This window comes from Varanus komodoensis, unplaced genomic scaffold (genome assembly GCF_004798865.1).
Source record: "Varanus komodoensis strain SLA01 unplaced genomic scaffold, ASM479886v1 scaffold26, whole genome shotgun sequence".
NCBI classification, from domain to species: Eukaryota; Metazoa; Chordata; class Lepidosauria; order Squamata; family Varanidae; genus Varanus; species Varanus komodoensis.
In genome coordinates, this window is record NW_025335684.1 from 13,201,327 (window position 1) to 13,221,529 (window position 20,203).

Here is a 20,203-nt window from a genome sequence, read left to right on the forward strand (position 1 = left end):
TATGGGGCCATTTGCCATTTTTATTTGGCCCTTAAATGTGAGGTGAACTGTATTTCCCTCAATTTCTTTCTTAGCACTTAGAAGACCTTGAGGCTGTAAAGACCCTCTTGCTACCTGACATCGGGCCAGGAAGCTAACTTGGCGATACTGGGCCAGTCACTTACTCTTGCTCCAACCTACCTTACAGGGTTGTTGTAAGGATAAACTGGAGAGGAGGAAGACTGTAAGCTGCCATGGGTTCCTTCCATGTGGAAAAAAGGCAGAATATAAATGTGGTAATAATTAACAAGCAAAGTCTTGCTGCTTCAAGCGTCCTCTTGGCTTCTCCCAGTCACACCCCATTCTGGGGCAAAATGCCACTGGAAGTGATCTGACACCAGGAAGTAGCTTGATTCCCCTGGGCGTTCATGGGGGAAAGAAGATGGCTGCACCCCCCACAACACCACTCTGTGTGGCGCACTGTTGACTACAATGTTAAATAGAAGTGAGGATGGAAACATGCATATATTTAGGAAGTTAGAAGTGGAATATGAGAAGAGGCAGCAAAGCCTTCGTGATGCTCAAACGCACCTTACTATTATTTCTCTCCACAGGTTTGTACAGTTTTTAATTCTTTGAAAACCTGCAAAACCTGCTTGACCAGTAGGACAGAAAACAGTAACAGTTCTGCCTCTATTATAGCACTTTAATATCCTTTAACAATTGTGTTCTGTTGTTGTTATGTGCTGTCAAGTCGCTTTCCACTTATGGTGGCCCTGTGAATGAGGGCACGCCACAATGACCTGTCCTTCACAGCCCTGCGGGCCCTCGTCAACTCAAGGCTGTGGCTTTCCTGATGGAGTTCATCCATCTCATATTAGCACTTCCACCTCCTCCTCCTCCTCTGCTTTCAATGTTCTCTGGCACGATCGTCTTCTCCACTGAGTTTGGCTTTCTCACAATGAGCCCAAAGTACAACAGTCCTCAGTTTAGTCATTTTTGCTTCCAGGAAAGGTTCTGGCTCAATTTGATCATCTCTTTTCCACCAAGTGGTCCATGATGATGAAATGTGATGGCAGCACCAAGACAAGTCAAACTGGCTTCTTTTTAGGAGGTGGTGGGCCAGCAAGAGGAGGAGGTAGAGCGCAGGAGCAGGGAACACCGGGAAAGTTCCAAATGTGTCATGCGATCCTTCATGGACCTTGTAGAAAGGAAGGTGCAGATTACCTATTTCGAGTCCATGCATTAAACCCACACCTGCACATGCCCAGTCCAGAGTGCCTGAGGGCTGTTACGTGGAAGGCTTTCACACATCCGCAGCACTCGTGCCCCTTCTGGTGCCGTCCATCATTGCTGCTGCTAGATGGAGCTTGCATCCTCCTGTTGTGCGCTTTTTCTTCTTGGGGGGGATCCAAGGCAGCTTACATAGTCCTCCACTCCATCTTCGCCTCACACAAGCAACCCTGCCAGGTGGGTTAGGTTGGGAGTGAATCACAGAATAGCACAGTTGGAAGGGGCCGAGAAGGCCAAGCCCCTGCTCACTGCAGGACCCCAGGTTGAACCAACCCTCTTCGGTGGGTGGCGCTTCCTCTTGGATCCCTTGCTGTTTGGTTCCATTGACATGCAACTTCCTGATGTTCAGCCAGACCCTGGCTTCCTGTAACTCAAGCCCCTTATTCCGTGTCCTACACTCTGGGATGATGGAGAAGAGATCCTGGGATAGCCTTTCGAGGACTGTCATCTCTCCCACCCGTCTTGTCTTCTCCAGGCTAAGCATGCCCCATTCTTTCAATCGCTCATAGACCTTTGTTTCCAACCTCTGCATCCTCTTTGTTGCCCTCTTTGGAATCCTTTCCAACTTCTCTCTATTTTTCGTAAACTGTAGTGCCCAGAACTGGGCACCACTCCAGATGAGGCCTAACCAGTGCTGAGAAAAGGGAATTAGTGCTTCACAGGATGTGGAAGTGAGACTCCTATCGGTGCAGGCTAAATGGCACTTGTCCTTTATGCAGCTGGATCATGTTGTTGCCTTACATTCAGCTAGTGATCTGCAACAGTTCTAGGATCCTTCTCGCCTGCAGTGTTGTTGAGCCAAGTATCCCTCACCCCGTGTCTGACCCGGAGTCCCCCAGCGAGCCCCATGGCCCTCTTGGGCATAGAACCCGGTCTCCCAAGTCCCCAGGCCAGCACTCCCATCACCACACTACCCCGGCGTGTGGGTGCCCCTGGCCTGCCCCTCCTTGGGTGGATGCCAGAAGCAGGCTGGATCAAGCTCGTGCCTTTGGCCGCACCCTGGGCCAAGGTTACGTGCCACTGGGCTGTCAGCATGTTTCAAAGCAACATCATTTCCTGCCGTTGCCCTCTATTCCAGCCCACCCCGACCTAGGCAGGGGCTGGCCCTGGCCCCACTGAAAGGGGCAGGAATGGACCACCCATCTGGGATAGCTGTGCAGGGAAGAGCTCAGGCCCCAGGGATCCGAACCTGACGCCTACCTCAGAGCATGGAGCAATTGCTGCCTTTCCTAGCCCGGGTTCCTAAGGAAACAGCACATCAAACGCACAAGGAGCGTGGAGAGAGATTGCAAAGCATTCCCTGGTTTGCGATGAGCGTCCTTTGAACTTGTTCCTCCACATTGGAAAGAGGTGGTCGGCGGCAGATCTGTTCCCTCGGGAGCCGGCGGTGTGGCTCGGAACAACCTGCTTCGTGGGTTCTTTCTCAAGCGTGATGATGCAGCTGTGATTGTGCTCACGGCAGCTGCTGGGTCTCTTGTTCCATCCGTGTATTCCTGAAGCTGAGAGAGCTGAACCGGTGAGGAAGCGCCATGTAATGTGCCAAGAGGACAGTTACGAAGGGCCAAATAAACATTCCTCATATGCCGGCCAACCTGTGCAACTGGCGCAGGTCTCCCGCCCCTCTGCCGTGGCTTGTGGAGCGGCCAGTGGGTGCTCCAGCGAAAGCAGCGGTTTTCTGCACTGGCCTCTGGGAAGAGTAAACTGTTTCCCCAGACGGGCTGCCAGGTGGGGCGGAAAATGGAGGGGAAGAAGTTTGCTTGAGCATCCTGCACCTGCCTGGGGTGCGAGAAAATGGCTTCATGAGCCATTGGCACAGTTTAAAAAGAGCAGTGTATTAATCTGCAAGGGAAGAGGCTGGAAAACAGGCATCAAGGCTCTGTCAAATATCAGCAGGTGCCATGACAATATTAAAGATGCAATTTGGTTAATGCACATGCAATTCCATGCAATTCCATGCCTGTTAAACAAAAAGGCCTTCAGGTCCCAGCTTGCCCCAGCCAGCAAAGCGTACAGACTGACGATGAGCTTCGTTTTTAAAATCCTGGCCCTCAGCTAGTCAAAATGCAACCACCTAGCAGAATGATGGAAGTATCGCAAGAGTGGAGGAATGCTGAGATTTGCAGAAGTGCAACATCTTTAGGAGGAAAAGCCCTTAGAAGAGAAGGAAACCCATGAACTGCTCCGTGAAGACTCAGCGGAGTCGGCACAGAACGCGGATTGGCAGTTCCAGCGGGCAGAAGACAGAAAACGCAGGCAGGGTGGACGGAGCAGAGTGGCTGGAGTTCTGAACAGGAGCCTTCTGTGCTGCAACGCTTTGTTGCAGGCTTCACTTGTGATGTCATGTTTCTAGTTGGGGGTCACGGGATGTGTTTAGACGCCAAGCCAAATATCTGCTTGCTCAGGGGCTTACTGGGGGCAGAGGGGCAGGAGGAGAGTAATACTTAGTATGCTCTCCTTAGCTCTGGATGCTTGTCATCTATCACAGTAAACCACTTTCAGGCACTAAATTTTGCTCTCATGGGGAAGGGAGAAAAATCACGGGAAGGGACTCCAGCTGTCTCCTGCTGAGACCAGCAGGGTTTTTCCCGTCTGCCACAGCTTCCGAGCTGACTCGTTGCGAAGGAGGAAGAAACAATCATTCTGCACAGTAGAACTCAGAGCCTGTACAGCAGTACCCTTAAAAGCCTGCAGGGTGGGGAAACATTGCCCCCCAAATGTTGTTGTACTCTAGCTCCCATCAGCCCCAGCTTGCATGACCAGAGAATGTGGGAGTTGTAGTCCAACACAATCTGAAGGACCACCATTGCTTGCCCCCACTCTACATTCATTTCTAGCTCTGCCCAGATTTTACCAATCACACCCCAAGGGCCAGTCCAGGGGTAACTCCTTTCTGCAGGTTGAACGTCTTTCCCTATTGCATGAGACAAGGAAAAAAACAGATCAGCAGGAAAAAACAGAGTCTGCTGGGGGTGCACAATCAAAAGAACATTAACGGTTGATTCCGACATACAGGAAATGCATGTGGCATGCCAGCAGGCCCCCAAGGGACTACCAAGTTGTTTTCATAAGCTTTTAGCTACTTCCTTACACAGTTTGGGGGAGGGTGCGGGATCAGGTGGGGGTTCTGCTGGAAGCACCAGAGCAAAACAAGGGTTGAATGGATTAAGGCAACACAACACAAAAAGAAGAAACTTCAGGGCTGACAGAATCAGTAAGTCTAAGGTGTGCCCCCAAAGGAAGACCTTCCAGGACTGGCACAGTAGCACATCTCAGGTACATACACTTTGGGGAGCAAGACCTGTAACACAGATTCCTGATCTGATCGGGAGTCCCGTCTTAACTCTAATGCTGTTCTTACAGTTCGGCTTTTAGCAGCCATATTATGCCAGAGCTTTCCCTTATTTTGTCCCGACAAGCCAGCTTCCAGATGTGTGCAGTCCCAAGGGGAATGTAGAGATTGGAAGGGAAGAGCCGCGGCTGAGCGGCAGAGCACCAGCTGTGCATTCAGTGAACGCGAGAATTAATCCTAGCATTTGCCATTAAAAAGATCAGGTAGAAGATGATGCGATCTCTGCTGGAGACACTAGAGAGCAGCTCCCAGTTGGAAGAAAGAGCACTGGGTGGCTAAGTAGCCTGACCTGATAAAACAGTTTTTGTACTCTAACAAGATGCAAAAATGGAGAAATCCTCCCATTGCAGGAATTCCATCATTTTCAAACCAGCTTGTGCTTCAGTGGGACCTGCTTTTTACGCTGCAATTTAAGTTCACAAAGGCTGTGGTGAGAATGTAGAAGTCGAAGTCTAGATGCATTCTTGGGATGTCATGTGACTGGCCCCCTAGAAGAGCCTGTGACCAGAGCAATAAACGATATTAAACAGGCAAACTATTGGTTTTGCAAGTGGGCATTGCTCACACACTGGAATGGGGGTTTCTTCCTATTCCTAAATTAGAGCTACACACAGGGCTGTGTATCTGTCCCTTTCTGGAGCCCTTAACTGGGCAGAGAATTTTGCCACCCAAATAATGGCATTAAGTTTCTGTTCCTTAAGCCTACAAACAGCAGCAGGCTGGCCAGAGGCCCTTAAAATCATAGAAGGCAAGACAGCTGCCTGAATGAGATTTCCAGTACTCTGTTGGTGGTGTAAATTAAAATACGGAATATTTTGCCATGTAGGATAAATAGGATTTATAATAATTGCTTGTAACAAATCAACTGAAGGTACATTTTTTATAGTTTTAACTCCACATTTGTAAGTTATACAAAGAAGGCTGTTGAAAATGTGACTTTACTTTTTCAGTGACCACATCGTAGAAATACAGGCAATGACAACAACATTGGCTGTGGCACATGCTTGTTACTTGCTGCTGTTCACTAGTCCCTGGCACATGTTGATGGTCTGAATCAGAAATGGGGCTGGCTCTGCGTTTAAAGGGTATTCAGCAAAGTGCCCTGTGGCCGGCTTCTTTTTTCAACAGAGCTTCCCCGAGTAGGCAAGCAGTCGCTGTACCCCAGTAAGCCTCTGGGCCTCTGAGCCATTAACATTTCCCACAATGCCTCCAAAATAGTGTTGCTCCAGGGCATTGTGGGAAATTAAAATGGCAGTGGCTCTTGGACTTAGAGACACCTGCTCACACAAACACACACACATGCCCTGTTTTAAATGGAAATACGGGGCACATAATGGCACTAGGCTTGGCTCCTCAAAACGGGACAAGTTGAACAGCCAGCAGTGGGGATCGGAACCAGGACAAAGCTACATTAGAAATTTAAACTTGTTTAAGGGTGATTTCCTCTCCCCAAGGAATCCTGGGAACTGCAGATTTGGGAAAAGGCTGTAGAGTTCTGAGATAAATTTCCTAGTACCTTCATAAATGGCACGCCCCTATGTAAGTTTAGACAGAAAAATGGCCTGCAGCTACCAACACAATTGTGCCCAAATCGCGATTCCCATTGTTCTTTTGGGGAAACATGTAACGCTGCTTTGTGTGAGGGTTAAAACAAGGTTCCCTGTCAAATGGGGAAATGCAGTTCCCTATCAAAGAGTTATAAATCAAAACAGAGTGGCTACGAAGAGTTAGCAGTGCTGCGTTTTGTGCAAGGTGCCATTCTGGGGACAAACTAAACATACCTGTAATTATGCATAGCTTTGTTAAGAGCAATAGACTTCCTTCTCCTGATGTAAATGTGCTGGACCTGATTTAGATTGGGGCTGCCAGGATCCTGGAGTGGGGGTTTAAATATTCCTCTCCCCATCCCTCCCCAATTTCTATGCCCATGGGCACTTTAAAAAAGCAAAAGAAAGTCTGTCAAAAGAATAAGGTAATAGATTTGGAAAGGACCACAAAAGTTCTGGTCAGCTCCCTGCCAATGCAGGAAGTCCATAGCTAATGCACAACTGAGGTTTGTAGTGTACACTACAAATGCATCTGCTCTCTTGCCTGCTGGAATTGTGTGTTTCTTTTGTGTTGGCTGGGCCGGGCCTTTTCTGTTTGGGGCAGCTTTTGTAAGTGGATGGCTGCTCTTATCTGCCTCACTTCTCTTCTCTTCTGGGCCAATTGCCCTGCCAGTCAACTTCTTTCAGAAAGCAAAGTCGTAGGGATGCTTCTGCAGCAATCCTCTTTGCAGGAGAGATCAGAGATCGTGCTTGTGTTACCTTTGCATTGATCGCCTGGTTGTCCTTAATGCCAAAAGTGTGTGCCTGGGTGGCTTGAGGCTCAGGGCAGGATTAGGGCGATTTGTCTGTGTAAGTCCATCTCTTTGATGTGGGCGTTTTGGTTTTCTGGTGAGCAAGCTTCTTGTTGGCTTTGGTATTTGTTGGAATCGCTAAAGAGAAACAGGCTACTGTGGTCTGTAAGAAAGATAGCAGAATTCCTTGATGTCAGATATGCATGGGAAAACGGCCATTCCTTTGTTCTGGGGAAGGTTTGGCAGCTTCCCTTATTTTGCAGTTTAATTTAACAGACATGAGTATGACAGTGTATATCATAAAAGATCAAACATAACTATAAAAATAATCAAATTAAGATCTATATAAGAATGCGCTCGCCAGAGAGGTCTGCCTGGTGCCATCGCTATTTGTTTTTCGGTACCAGGCTAAGACCTTTTTATTTAAAACTTATTTTAATTGTTAATTTATTATATTTATAGGATTTAAAAATTTTTAAGCCGAGATGTCACTGGGGTTTTTTAATTTAATTGTATAATTGTTATATTTATATGTTTATTTATTTTGTGAGCCACCCCGAGGCTTTGTTGCGATGGGGGCGGCATAGAAGTGTTTTAAATGAATGAATAAATAAAATATTATTATCCCCTTTAAAATGAGCAGTAAACCCTCAGTGACACAATGCTGAATAAAAAGTGGACTGAATAAATTTTTCTTAAATTCAGCAATCAAGGAATCCTTCGTACTTTCTAGGGTGTGGGAACTCCACAAGTGGAGGCGGGGGCATGCCTGGAATGACCCCGTCCTTTGCACCTGTCAGCCTAATATGGTTTATATAGACACCACCAAGCAGGGTTAAACACTGATCTTGAAGCTGAGGCAAGAACAGAGAAATGCTTTGAATTTCTCTTACTTTTGAGCTTCTCTTACTCTTTTCCACAATGTGAGACTCTTCTGGTTTTTATCACCTCTGTAGATGCGATGCCATACCTGGATTTAGAACATTGTACTTACAGCCACCCTGCATTTTCAGCAAAACGCTCATAGGACTGGATTACTCGGTATTTAGGTGGGGCATTGCATGCATGCTTATGTTCCCATAGCCATGTTTAAGGAAAAACCTTCTTGAATGCTGGGAAGAGCCCCACCCAGGACGGCAATACTGCCTCCAAGAGCTTTTCTTAAGTAGAATTCAGACAGAAAGCAGCTGTACACTTTTCTATGCCATGGCAAGCCTGTAGTGCCACTGAAACATTTTGTTCTGCCAGCTTGAAGGATTTATTACTCCTGCCAGGGGGGAGTAACTGAGCGATAGGCTTGCACAGTCCATGGTGTCCTTGGCTGGTGAGGCCGGCCTGTCCACCATTGTTTTGCCGAGAACAGAGCCCAGCGGAATGGGGCACTTGGTGCAGGGATGCAAACCTGTGAGCCCCAGAGGTTGTTGGGCTACAGCCCTCATCAGCCCCATCCAACATGGCCAATGGTCAGAGATAGTGGGAGTCGTAGTCCAGCAACATTTGGAGGGTTTCAGTTGCTCCATCCCTGATGGAAATGTTTAAATTTTAAAGATTTTAAGACCCTACATGTCTTGAAGGCTTTCTTGGGAATTATAGTATAGTTTTTGCTCCAACTAATACCCCTCCTTGAAATGTATAGGCCTTCCTCTTCTTGGTCAATAAGCACCAATAAACAGTGTTTGCGACTTCTTGCTTGTTCTCCCGCAATAGCTTAAGCTTTCCTACTAATCCAAGAAGAACTGTGTGTTCAGATTTGTATCTTGTGGGGCGGAAGCTCGGATTTGTTGTTTAACGCAGTTGTGCCAGCTCTTTCTGAGGCTCTCTTGCTGCAAAGCGAAACTGGTTTGCAGTTTGTTCATTTCACTGATGGGATGGCCTGATGGTATCTCAAGATGCTCTGCTTGTGAGCATCTCCTGATCAGGTGTTCAGGCAGACCGGGGCTTTAAGCCATTTTAGTCCGCTGACTCTCAGCACGGCTGATGAAGGAGGGGGCAGCTGTACAGCAAAGATGATCCTATGTAAAGACTCATAAACTTTGGAACCAGGCTCCTGGAAAGACTACACAGTCCTGTGTGGCCATGCTTGGGTTTTAAGATATTGGAGGGTGGCTTTCCCCCAGTCCTGCCATCACCAGAGGAACACTGAGGGGGAGCACGGGAGAGGCCCCTTTGGTAACTGCTCCCACGCTGGAACTCGCTGTTGTGGGAAGCCAGGTTAAGTTCCCTCTCTAATGGCCTTCTGCCCGTGGCATCCCCCTTTTAGTCAAGCAGGCTTTTGGCAAATTATTATTGCTTTGCATTTCTGCTAGTCCGTTACACAGGCCAATGGGTTTCTAATGGATTGGGCATTGTTCTCATCACTTTTATTGCTGCGGTTTTACTTGTGCTTATTTTAATCTTCGTTGGTTTTTCTTACCATATTCTGCCTGACCACAATTTTTGGGGGTGGAAGGGGCAGACATTAAATAAAGAAACTTCTGGCCTCTTGATATTATTGCATGATGCCATGAGTTACAATAGTGACTTATCAACACTTAGAATACTTCCCAAGCACTCTGTGTATGCTAGCTGCACCATGCACCGAAGAATATGTATTTTTCTAGCTGCACTGGACTGAGCCTGTATCTCTTCAAATATAACTGACATATTTTCAGGGTGGGTATGTTACTGAATCCATTATTTAAAAAATCCTAGTAAATATTACACCATTCTTGATTTAAAAAAAAGAAAGAAAATAGCAAGCACAGTAAGGCAGACCTAAATAATTTTGCTTACACCCTACTTTCTTTATCTTGGGTTATTACTCACAAGTATTGATTCTCTCTGCTTCAACCCAGTGATGAAAACATTTCAGACAGCCTTCTCAAGCTGATGCCCTCCAGAAGTTTTGGATTTCAGTACCAGTTAGTCATAGCTGGAATGGCCAATGGTCAGGCATGCTGGGATATGTAGTCTAAATCATCTGGAAGACACAAGGTTGGGATAAGCTGGTTTAAGAGTATGAACTGGCTCAGATTTGTAGTCACTGCTCCAGAGTCAACCTTTTTCAGCACTGCTTTATCCATCCCACCTCTGCATTATGGGAACAACAGTGCTGACCTATATTAAATAGCTGTGGTTTGAAGGACTGAAATAATATACACAAAGTATTTTGAAACTGCAAGAAGCTTACATGGGACTAGACAATTGTATCCTTACAACAGTCCTGTGAGGTAAGGTAGGCTTCCGAGATGGTGAGCTGATCCTAAATCAGCCAGTGGGGCTGCAGGAATAAAATGGGTTCGAACCCAGTCTCTGCTACCGTCAAAGTGCAAACACAAAGCAGAGAGCAGAAGACCCATCAGAACAGTGCAACCAGGCAGCACGCCAGAGCTAGCACACTGCCCTAAATGTTCTGTTCTGTTCTGCCTTTGTACTTCGTTGTACTTCTGCTTCGCCACACTGTCAAGATGAACGTATTGATAATCCCAGGAGGCACGACGTTCTGGAGCCTATTGAAAAGGTTAGCAGGTCAGCATGCGGCAGGAGAGCAGCGATCCTGAGCAAGGCACCTGCAGTGCAGAAGCCAGGATTGCGCCGAACTGCCCTTGCACCCCGAAATGGTTTTCCCCCGCTTGTGAGAAGAGCCTGGGCGATTGCAGGATGCTGCGTAGCCCGGCACCTCCTTGCAAATTCCCTCTCTGCCCCCACAGCACCAGGTCCAGAGCTGGTCTGCTGACTTTGGAGCCTCCACCAGTGTGGAAAGAACTGCACCATCCGGAAGGCAGAGGGAGGACACCCATCTGAGCGCCTGCTTTGATCTCAGGGTGTGTTCGCAAGGCCGGAGCTGGGATTCTGACTTTTCCTGTGGCCGTTCAGTCGGAAGGCGCTAGGGGTGCACCTTTAAAGAGTTTTTTGCTGGTGTTCCTGCAGTGGCCAGTGCACCCCACTGCAGCTGCTTTTCTTCCCCTTTTGTAAGGTGGCTCTCGTTATTAATGTGGCCACCAAAATGGTGATACAGGTGCTCCAGATTTGCCGCCTGGGAATTGCAGTGAAGTGATACTTACAATACGACATAATTTAGCTTTGCTTTGTTACGGCACGTGGGTGAGACTTCAGAAATCTTTCAGACGTCGGCATTACACAGTCCGTTCAGGCCACTTCATCACCCAGATGAGGATAGCTCTGCACTGCCACTTTCCATGCTGAAACTTGTATTTTCCCTCATCCCACAACTGCACAATCTCAGGAAGAGTCCTTCTGATTGTGCACCTTATGATGCTGCCCTTCGAAATTCCCCTTGGCTATCCTGGTGCTGGGTAGAGTTGTGTGCTTTGAACATTGCCCAGAGAGCCTCCTTTATTGCCAATTGTGTCATCCGAAACTAAACTGGGAGTGTTGGCACTCTTTGATAAGATTTAATAACTTTATTTATTACATTCCTATACTATGCAATAGTAAAAAAAACTTTTGGTGTTTCACAACAATTAGAATCACACAACGCAATACTATGCAATTAAGTTTTAAATGGCTGCATACAATTTCAAAAATGATAGCAGTGTGAAGATGGAAAATACAGTATACTGTATTAATACTGGTGCATTAAGATGCCTGGGAAAAGAAAGTGTTCACCTTGCACTGAAAAGGGCACAGGCAGGCAAGGAAGCGGTGTTTCCGAATGGCTTGCGTCTGTGTCTGAGCAAGAGGAGGAAGTATGCGAGTCTGAGGAGAAGGCTAGGGTGGTTGGTTTGTCGTGATTTTATATTTTCATCCTGCATCAGAAGATGCTGAAGTGCGACTGTGGGTGTGTGTGCATGTGAGAGAGAGGGCAAGGGAAGGATTGCACCGACTAGGACTGGATCGTGAGACCAATGTGTGCCTGTACACACTGGAACCACCACTGGCAGTGTGGCTCAAGGGTCAGCAACAGCTTTCCTGGCTTATGGGCCATTTTAGAGAACAAACAGGAATGCTTTCGTTTGCTGTGTCAGTTGCCGTGAGTGTCGCTCTGTGTTTTTGCATGGGAGCTGACCTTTGCCTTAAGGGCTGTTTATCATTGCCTCTGCACCTGAACTCTGGATGCACAAAGGTGAATTTTATGGGGCTTCGTGCAGACTGGCTCTGGGGCAGCTGCAAAGGACAAGCCTCGTATTATTAGCTTTTCCAAGGCCGAATGCATTGTTCAGTGTGGCTGTTTTGCCCATTATTATACTGCATGCGTATCCTGCCTTTCTTCCTCTTGTGAGGAATCCAAGGCAGCTTACACAGCTCCATTTTATCCTCACAACAACAACCCTGTGTAGTAGGTTGGGCTGAATTGCTGACTGGCCCCCAGTTACCCGGTGAGCTTCGTGACTGAGTGGAAGCTGGGGGGCAGCCCTCCCAGGTTCCCAGCCCTTTAAGAGAAGTGTTCTTGTTTTCTGCTTCTTGACTTGGATGATGATGACGCAATAATAAAACTGTTCATGCAACCTTCCTGGCTCCACTCTAGCTTTCTGCTTCATGGAGTTCCGTAAAGTGCCCAAATAAGAGCTTGGGCTTCCCCAGTCGGCTTTGTTCCCCTGAAGGAAGAAAAGTGAAGCCAAGGCCCCCACTGGGTCCTTCTCACATAAGGCCTTGCATATTTATTTTTTTATTAGATTTATTTAAAGGCCACCTATTAGCATCATGCTCTCTGGGTGGCCATTACAATATAAAATCAACAAATAACATTAATAAAGCATATTATAAGCAGAAGAAAATCATAATAAAATAAACAAAGCATACATTAATGCAGTTAAAAACTTGAGCTTTGATATAAATAATCTAGATGTTGCCAAAGATGTACCAGGAAAGGAAAGCTTTTGCCAGGCAGCTGAAACTCAGCAAAGGTAGGCACCTGGAAAATCTCTGGCAGCAGAATGTTCCATAATCGCAGTGCTACCACAGAAAAGGCCTCCCCGTTAGCCTCCTTGGGGAGAGGAACTCGTAGGAAGACCCCAGCCCAAGATTTCGGCCAATGGGCAGGAATACATGGCGTAAGGTGCTCCTTCGGATACTGTGGTCCCAAGCCATTTAGGGCTTTGTATGTCATAGTTAAAACCTTGCATTTGGCCTGCACAGAAAGAAGCAGCCAGCGCAGGTGGTGAAGGACCTGCACTACCTGAGATAATGTTCATTAGAACCAGTACTCGTTAGCAGCCGCACTGCCCTGTTCTGGACCATTTGAAGAGTCCGGACTGTCTTCAAGGGAAGCCCCATGTATAGTCCATTACAGTAGTCCAGTGTATCAGTATTCCCTTATGTTCTGGAATATTTTGTACCCATTTTTCACAAGGAAGCCAATGTTCCTTGTAGCTGTGAGAGTTCTCCAGAGGTCTCCCGCTTCACTTTTCTTTCTGTGGTGAGCTAGTTTAAAACGTTTCATTATAGATGGCCAGTGTCCCCAGTTCATTCTCCGAGTGCCAGTGATTATGCACCCAAACAGCATCATTAAAGTACAGGAACATTATTGGCATGCTAAGGGAAACCCCAAAGTATGATGAGGTAAAACAATCTTAATGGGGCATCCTTCTCTACCTCGCCTGGTAAACAGATACAATGAGGCTTTAGCATTCTCAGCAGCTGGGAGTTGGGAATGGGAGTAGAATTCCAGGGATCCCGAAAGTGCTTGGCTGGCTGGAGCCTTGAGCAAGGATGCCCCGCAACGCACCAGTTTGTGGGACTTTCCATTTGTAATCAGCCTGTGTATGAATGGATCCCTTTGTCGAAGGGGCAGGGTGGCAACCCTGCTCCAGAAAACCCCTATTTGTTGATTCTTGTTTTATGCCTAACTATGAATGGATAATAAATAGAGTTATAGAATAGTAGAATTGGAAGGGGTCTATAAGGCTATCGGATCCAACTCCCTTTAGCTTGCTTTAACTGCAGACTTGATGGAACCACTAACAGGTGGTGCCTACAGAATCAGTCTGTGGCAGATGGCTGCCCAACTGCCTTTTGAATGCTTCCAGTGTGGGGGAGCCCATGGCCTCCCCAGGGAAGAGTTTCCACAGCAGTACTGCTCTAATAACCAGGAAATTTTTCTGATGGCCAGCCGGAATCTGGCTTCCTGCAGCGTGAGCCAGTTATTCCGTGTCCTGCACTCAGGAATGATGGTGAAGAGGTCCTGCCCTTCCTCTTTGTGACAGCCTTTCAAGGACTTGTAGAGTCCTGTCATATCTCTTCTCTTCTCTTCTCTTCTCTTCTCTTCTCTTCTCTTCTCTTCTCTTCTCTTCTCTTCTCTTCTCTTCTCAAGGCTAAACATGCCCGGTTCTTTCAATCTCTCCTCAGAGCGGTGTTTCTAGTCCCTGCATCTTTCTTGCTCTTTGTCCCCTCCAGTTTGCCTGCATCTTTCTTAAAGGCTGGTACCCAGCACTGAACACAGTGCTCAAGACCAGGCCTAACTACTGTAACTATTGCGGAATCGAAGAGAGCCAGTACCTAATATGATGTGGAAGCTTTACTTTTGTTAATGCGGCCTGGTATCGCATTTGCCCTCTTAGCAGCTGCATCACATAATGGATTCATATTCAGCTTGTGATCTATAACAATTCCAAGATCCTTCTCACTTGCACTATTGTTGAGCCAAGTATCTGCCATCTCGTAACAATGCCTATGGTTCCTTTTTCTTAGGTGCAGATCTTGCCGTTTGCCCCTGTGGAGTTTCTATTTATTGTTTTCAGCCCAGCACTCCAGCCTGTCAAGGTCCCTTTGAATTTTGCTTCCAGGGTATTAGCCATTCCACCAAATGTTGTGTCATTTGCAGATATGGTCATTGTTCCTGTATCTCTCCATCCAGGTCATTGAAGATAAAGAGTACTGGGCCCTGTGGGACCCCGCATGTTGTCGCTCCCCAGCCTGAGAAGGTGCGATTGATGAGCACTCTCTAGGTAGGCAGCTGTGAATCGACCTGTTCCATCAAGCTCTCTTTTAGCCAGTTGGCTGAGCAGAATATCATGGGGCACTTTCTGTGCCAAAATCTACCTCTGTTATGTGCCCTGCATTCCTCACCAGTTATTTACCTGATCAAAAAACAAGATCAGATTCATCTGGCCAGACTTGTTCTTGAGAAACCCATGTTGGCCTCTCATTATCACTGCACTGTTTTCACGGTATTTGCTGTGCCAGAGTTTTCCCAGGGATTGATTTCAGACTAACTGGTCTGTAGTTCCCAGGATCCTTTTTAAACCCTTTTGAAGGCAGGGACAACATACACTCTTCTCGTACTTCTTCCATGGTCTCAAAGATAATAGTGGTTCTGAGAGTTCTTCTGCTAATCCTTTATTACAGCAGTTTATCAGGCTGTGGAGATTTCCTTCAAAGTCCTTTTTTTCTGTCTTTATTACACAGGTTCCCTTGTAATTCTTCCTCTGCAGGCTGTCCTCATCCTCCAGGTCTTATCCTCCAGTGATAAACCAGGCTTGCCTCCCTCTATGCCCTGATACTCCTTTGCACCCGTTTTTCAGTGATGAGTATAAATGTACAGCCAAGAGGTTTTGGGAAGTGTCATCACCTTGGATTTAACAGGGGCTCTGCTACCAGTTTTCTTTGTTGCATGTTTGCCAAAGACATGGAGTAAAGGGGGGTTTTGATGTGTCGCTGAGTTGTTACAGGGCTATTCTACACATCTAGCTGGCAATAAATCCCATTAAATCCAGTGGGACTTCCTGTTGAGTAGACATTTTTATTTAGCATTATTTCTGTGCCAGAGTTGTTGAATTAACAGTTTGGATAAACTTGGGCCTTAACAACAATTCACTGCATTGTCAGTCAGTGCAAATGCAGTAGGGTACATGCCTTCATGTATTGGTCAGATCAGGGTGGGAGGAAAAGGATTCCATTTTTAACTTGTCCAGTCAACGAACAAAATACTATTCCTTTGCCATTTAAGCGTCTCAGTTTTTCAGAACCTGGGCTGAAACTAGTAGCATCAATGGAGTCACCTGTGGCTGTTCCCTACATACATCCTTTTGGTGCAAGTGTTCAGTGAGAGCCATTTTGGTGTAGCGGCCAGTGCTGGACTTGCCCTGGGAGATTCAGCTTCTAGTCTCCCCTCAGCCATGAAGCTCAGTCACAGGTGCTCAGCCAGACCCATTGCATAGGGTTGTTATTTCGAGGATAAAATGCAGAAACCTTTTAAACTGCTTTGGATTCCTTGCAAGAGGAAGAAAGGCATACATTTAATCCAATACTAATAGTATCCCATCTTCTATTTTGGGACTCACTGCAGCGTACCAGGGAATCTCCCACGGTCTGCCATCCAGACACTGATTAAATCCAGACCTCCTTTGCTACAGCAAAGGAACTGCTGTCGTTCACCTTCACACCATGCCTTCAGACACGCTACCCTTTAATGTGGTTTTATTTATTGTTGTAAGCCGCCCCGAGGCTTCGGTGAATGGGGCGGCATAAAAATGTTTTAATAAATAAAAATAAATAAATGATGCGTTTGAAACATGGTGCTGAAGGAAAGCTTTGTGAATACCCTGGACCTAAAGAAAGATAAACAGGTGGGCCCTGGATCAAATCAAGCCAGAGCTTTCTATAGGAGCAAAAATGACAAAGCCGAGGCATTTGTGTCATCCTTTGGACACAACATGAGAAAGCAAGACTCACTGGAGAAGACCATCATGCTAGGGAAAGTCAAAGGCAGAAGAGGAAAAAAGACCAAATGAGACATGGATGGACTGCATGAAGGAAGCCACAGGCCTGAATTTAGCACGGCTGAGCAGGGCTGTCCAGGATGGGGCATTTTGGATGTCGAATTTAGCACGGCTGAGCAGGGCTGTCCAGGATGGGGCATTTTGGATGTCGAATTTAGCACGGCTGAGCAGGGCTGTCCAGGATGGGACATTTGGGGTTGCCCTAAGAATGAAAGCTCGATGGTTCGATGGCAGAAGCTTCCAAGCTGGATTGGGAACACGGTGGAAGGGTAAGCAAACCTTAAACCTTCTTGCCAGCTTACTCCTCTCCCCATATCAGCCCCTTCTTTAAAAACCCCTCCTGGGTGACCCCTCTTCTTTTGCCCTTTGTAGTTTGAAGTTGATTTTTTTTTTTTTTTGTGGCGGGGAGGTTTACATTGTATATATGTATCTAAGTGTGTTTTAAAATATTTGTGTATGTAAATGGCTAAGAGGTGTTGCCATATTAAGTGGTATATCAGTTTTACTAATAAATTAAGAATTGTGGAACGAACAATGTGTGATGCTAAGCATGTAACTTAGGGTTATATATATACTTTTAATATATACATATACATTAATGTATACTTTTACATATGCAAATGCAAGCTCCTGGGGGGCTGGTCAGGATCAGAACTGGGGCAGACAGAGCAGAAATACCGATCTGCTTTTGTTTTTCAATTCTTCCAGCACAGAAACCAGTTTGATAGGATTGTACTTGGAGTGGACCTGTTATGCTACACTGCGTAACAGAGCAGCTTGCCAGACTGTGCGTACGCTTTGTGCATTTAATACGTGGGTCGAACCCTTGTTTCCTGCAGAGCCCTGGATGTTTGTGACCCCCACTTCCCAAAGAAAAGATGGTTCTGCTACGGCAGTTTAGGCTTCTTCTCTGGAAGAACTACATCTTGCAGGTAAGTCACGTGCTGTAAGCCACCTAGAGAACCTCGGGATGAGGCAGCAAACAAATTAGCAGAAAGTGGTCTGGATAGAAAGATGGAAAAGCTATTAGGTGAATCCAAAATTGGCTGCTCAATCAGACACGAAGCGTGCTGATCAATCACACCTTCTTAAACTGGAGGGGGGTAACTCATGACGTGCTGTGGGGTTCAGTCCTGGGCCCAGTGCTCTTCAACATCTTTATTAATGATTTCGATGTGGAAGTACAGGAAAAGATAATCACATTTGCAGACAATACAAAGTTGCGTGGAGTAGCGAACACCCTAGAAGACAGAATGAAGATCCAAAGTGATCTTGATACATCTGAACGTTGGGCTGAAAGCAACAGAATGAGATTCAATAAGGACAAGTAAAAAGAAATAAGCATAACATTTGAAACCACCAGCACCAACAATAGGGACAAGTACCAAGTCCTCCACCTAGGAAAAGAAACCACGTGCATTGATACAAGACGGGGACTGCGTGGCCACCAAGCCATCAATGGTTCCAGGAATGAAATGTAACTCTGAGGAGGCCCAGAAGGTCAGAATGGGATCCCAGGCAGGCTGATGGGCCTGTGGGTCTGCACTCGTGTTTGAATTAAGAAACAGTCCCAATAAATAAGTTAACATATAGAACAAAATAGGAAGGTGGCAATAGAAACTGGAGATGTAAACTTTGGACCTCTTGTCTGCTTTCAGCTTCATCTGTGCTCCCATATCCCTCTTCTCAGGTTGTTAGCATACTTCTGGAATTATTATTATTATTATTATTATTATTATTATTATTATTATAACATTTCTACCTTTGTTTAACTCCTTAACTTAATTACCTTTGTTTAACTCCTTAACTGGAACTGCCATGCCGAAAACTAGTTCCTTTGCTTCTGACTTAAGGTGGAATGCAGACAGCTGCAAGAAGGGATCTGGGCCTTTTTTATTCCCTGCAGAAAACAGGGTTTTCTTCCCCCATCCAACCCTTTCCCCTTACCGTTCCCCTCTGCACCCTACACCGTGTTTAAAGAGCAGGAAAAGTCTGAGGTACCCGGCCATGAATTTGAACATGATCCGTCCTACAGAAAGAAAGTGAAGTAGAGAAATCCCTGCAGACTGTTCTAAGTAAAATGTTTGCTCTGGAGTAACTTGTTTGAGGCTTTGATCTTATGAATGCAATCAACAGGGAGCTGATGTGGGCCCAGGGGTTTTTTCCAATTTAGTCACCAATGATTTATTCCCAGATAATTAAAGGGAAGTCCTGGAAAGTTTGTCCACTGATGTAATCCAGTGATCCCATGCCCAGATTAATTTCTCAGATCTCCTCCCAGGTACCAACCGTGGGTGGTAAATGAATCTTGCATTAAAAAACAAAGAGCTGTGAAGGAACGAGCACCTTGTAGGTCACAGGGTGGTGACTTATACCTGCGTATCAGAGATTCCACTTTGACTATCTGATGTTTTATGACTCGATAATGTCAGCGGGCCAAGGATGGCTCGGTTGCATTATCTTGCACTGAACTGAACTTCCTTGGTTTGCTCTGCAGAAACGCCAGATTTTGGTCACCATCATAGAGATCTGCCTGCCACTGCTGTTTGCTGCAATCCTCATCGCAATTCGCCATCGAGTCCACTCAGTCAGCCACCCCAATGCCAGCATCTACAACACCGTACCGGTGGATCAGTTGCCGGATTTCTTCCATTACTGGCACCCAGGTGGTCCCTGGGAGCTGGCCTACGTCCCTGCCAACAACACAGCTGTGAAGAGCATTGTCGAGACCGTGCAGGAGATGCTGGATGTCGACATCAAAGGTGAGAAGCTGATTGTGGCTGGCAGATGCAGCTGTCGAGAGGCCCACAGGGCACGACATGTGCATGTGCTGATTTGCAGTCTGGGGCTCTGTGCATGTTCTTAAAGGCGCCTGTGTCCGGAGGACTTCCTTAATTGCAAAAAGGAATTTAAAGATGGGAGAAGGAAGGCATTTGATATCAGAAAGAAAAGTCGGCCAGAACGATTGCAGAGTGAGGGGGCAGCAGGAGGTGAAGCCCATGAGAGCAAAAGGCCAGGTAATCCCGTGGGATTGGAGGCAACAAAGCTCCTGCACCTTTACCTACAGAGCGAGTGCTTATGGGCACCAGAGTGATGGGACAGGCGGCCTCCCAGAGGCTCGGGCTCCAAAGGAAAGCTTTGGGGCTCCTCTTTAACACTGCCTCTGTACGGTCTGTCTCCCGAGCGGAGCCCCTTGTGCTTTAGCACAGGAGTGATCCTCCTTCACCAAAGGGCCAGAGTCCATTTTGGAGAAGGCTTCCAGAGCCGCGTTCCAGTGGAAGGTGGCAGGGTCAGAGGCAGAAGGGGACCAGCACGACCCAAACGTCAGTTGTGGCCTGAAGCTCTTGTGGACAGCGATTAAACTTCTGAGTTGGATGGTGTAACGTGGTGTCACGCGACCGGCCTTTTCCACAGCGGCACCCCATCCGTGAGGTTTTCCTGGCGCCAACACTATATTCTTTTCGGCGCCAGGTAAAAACCTTTTTATTTACCCAACATTTTAACATTTAAAATTTTAACAGCTTTTATTGTCATGCTTGGTCACATTCTACCTTATTTTATTGCATTGTGTTGGTTGTGCCTTTT

General features: G+C 46.6%; 1 protein-coding gene across 2 annotated transcripts in view; it reads left to right on the forward strand.

The window, feature by feature from the left end:
• ABCA3 (ATP binding cassette subfamily A member 3) overlaps nucleotides 1-20,203 on the forward strand; it is an 81,656-nt gene that overhangs the window by 12,413 nt on the left and 49,040 nt on the right. The window contains exons 1-3 of one of the 2 annotated variants that reach the window (XM_044433253.1): nucleotides 16,777-16,887; nucleotides 17,458-17,550; nucleotides 19,116-19,380. In XM_044433253.1, coding sequence (XP_044289188.1) covers nucleotides 17,497-17,550; nucleotides 19,116-19,380 — 319 coding nt within the window. In that variant the 5' untranslated portion in view covers nucleotides 16,777-16,887; nucleotides 17,458-17,496. Of the gene's footprint in view, nucleotides 1-16,776; nucleotides 16,888-17,457; nucleotides 17,551-19,115; nucleotides 19,381-20,203 lie in introns of those variants that run through there. The other variant, XM_044433252.1, reaches the window with a different exon arrangement.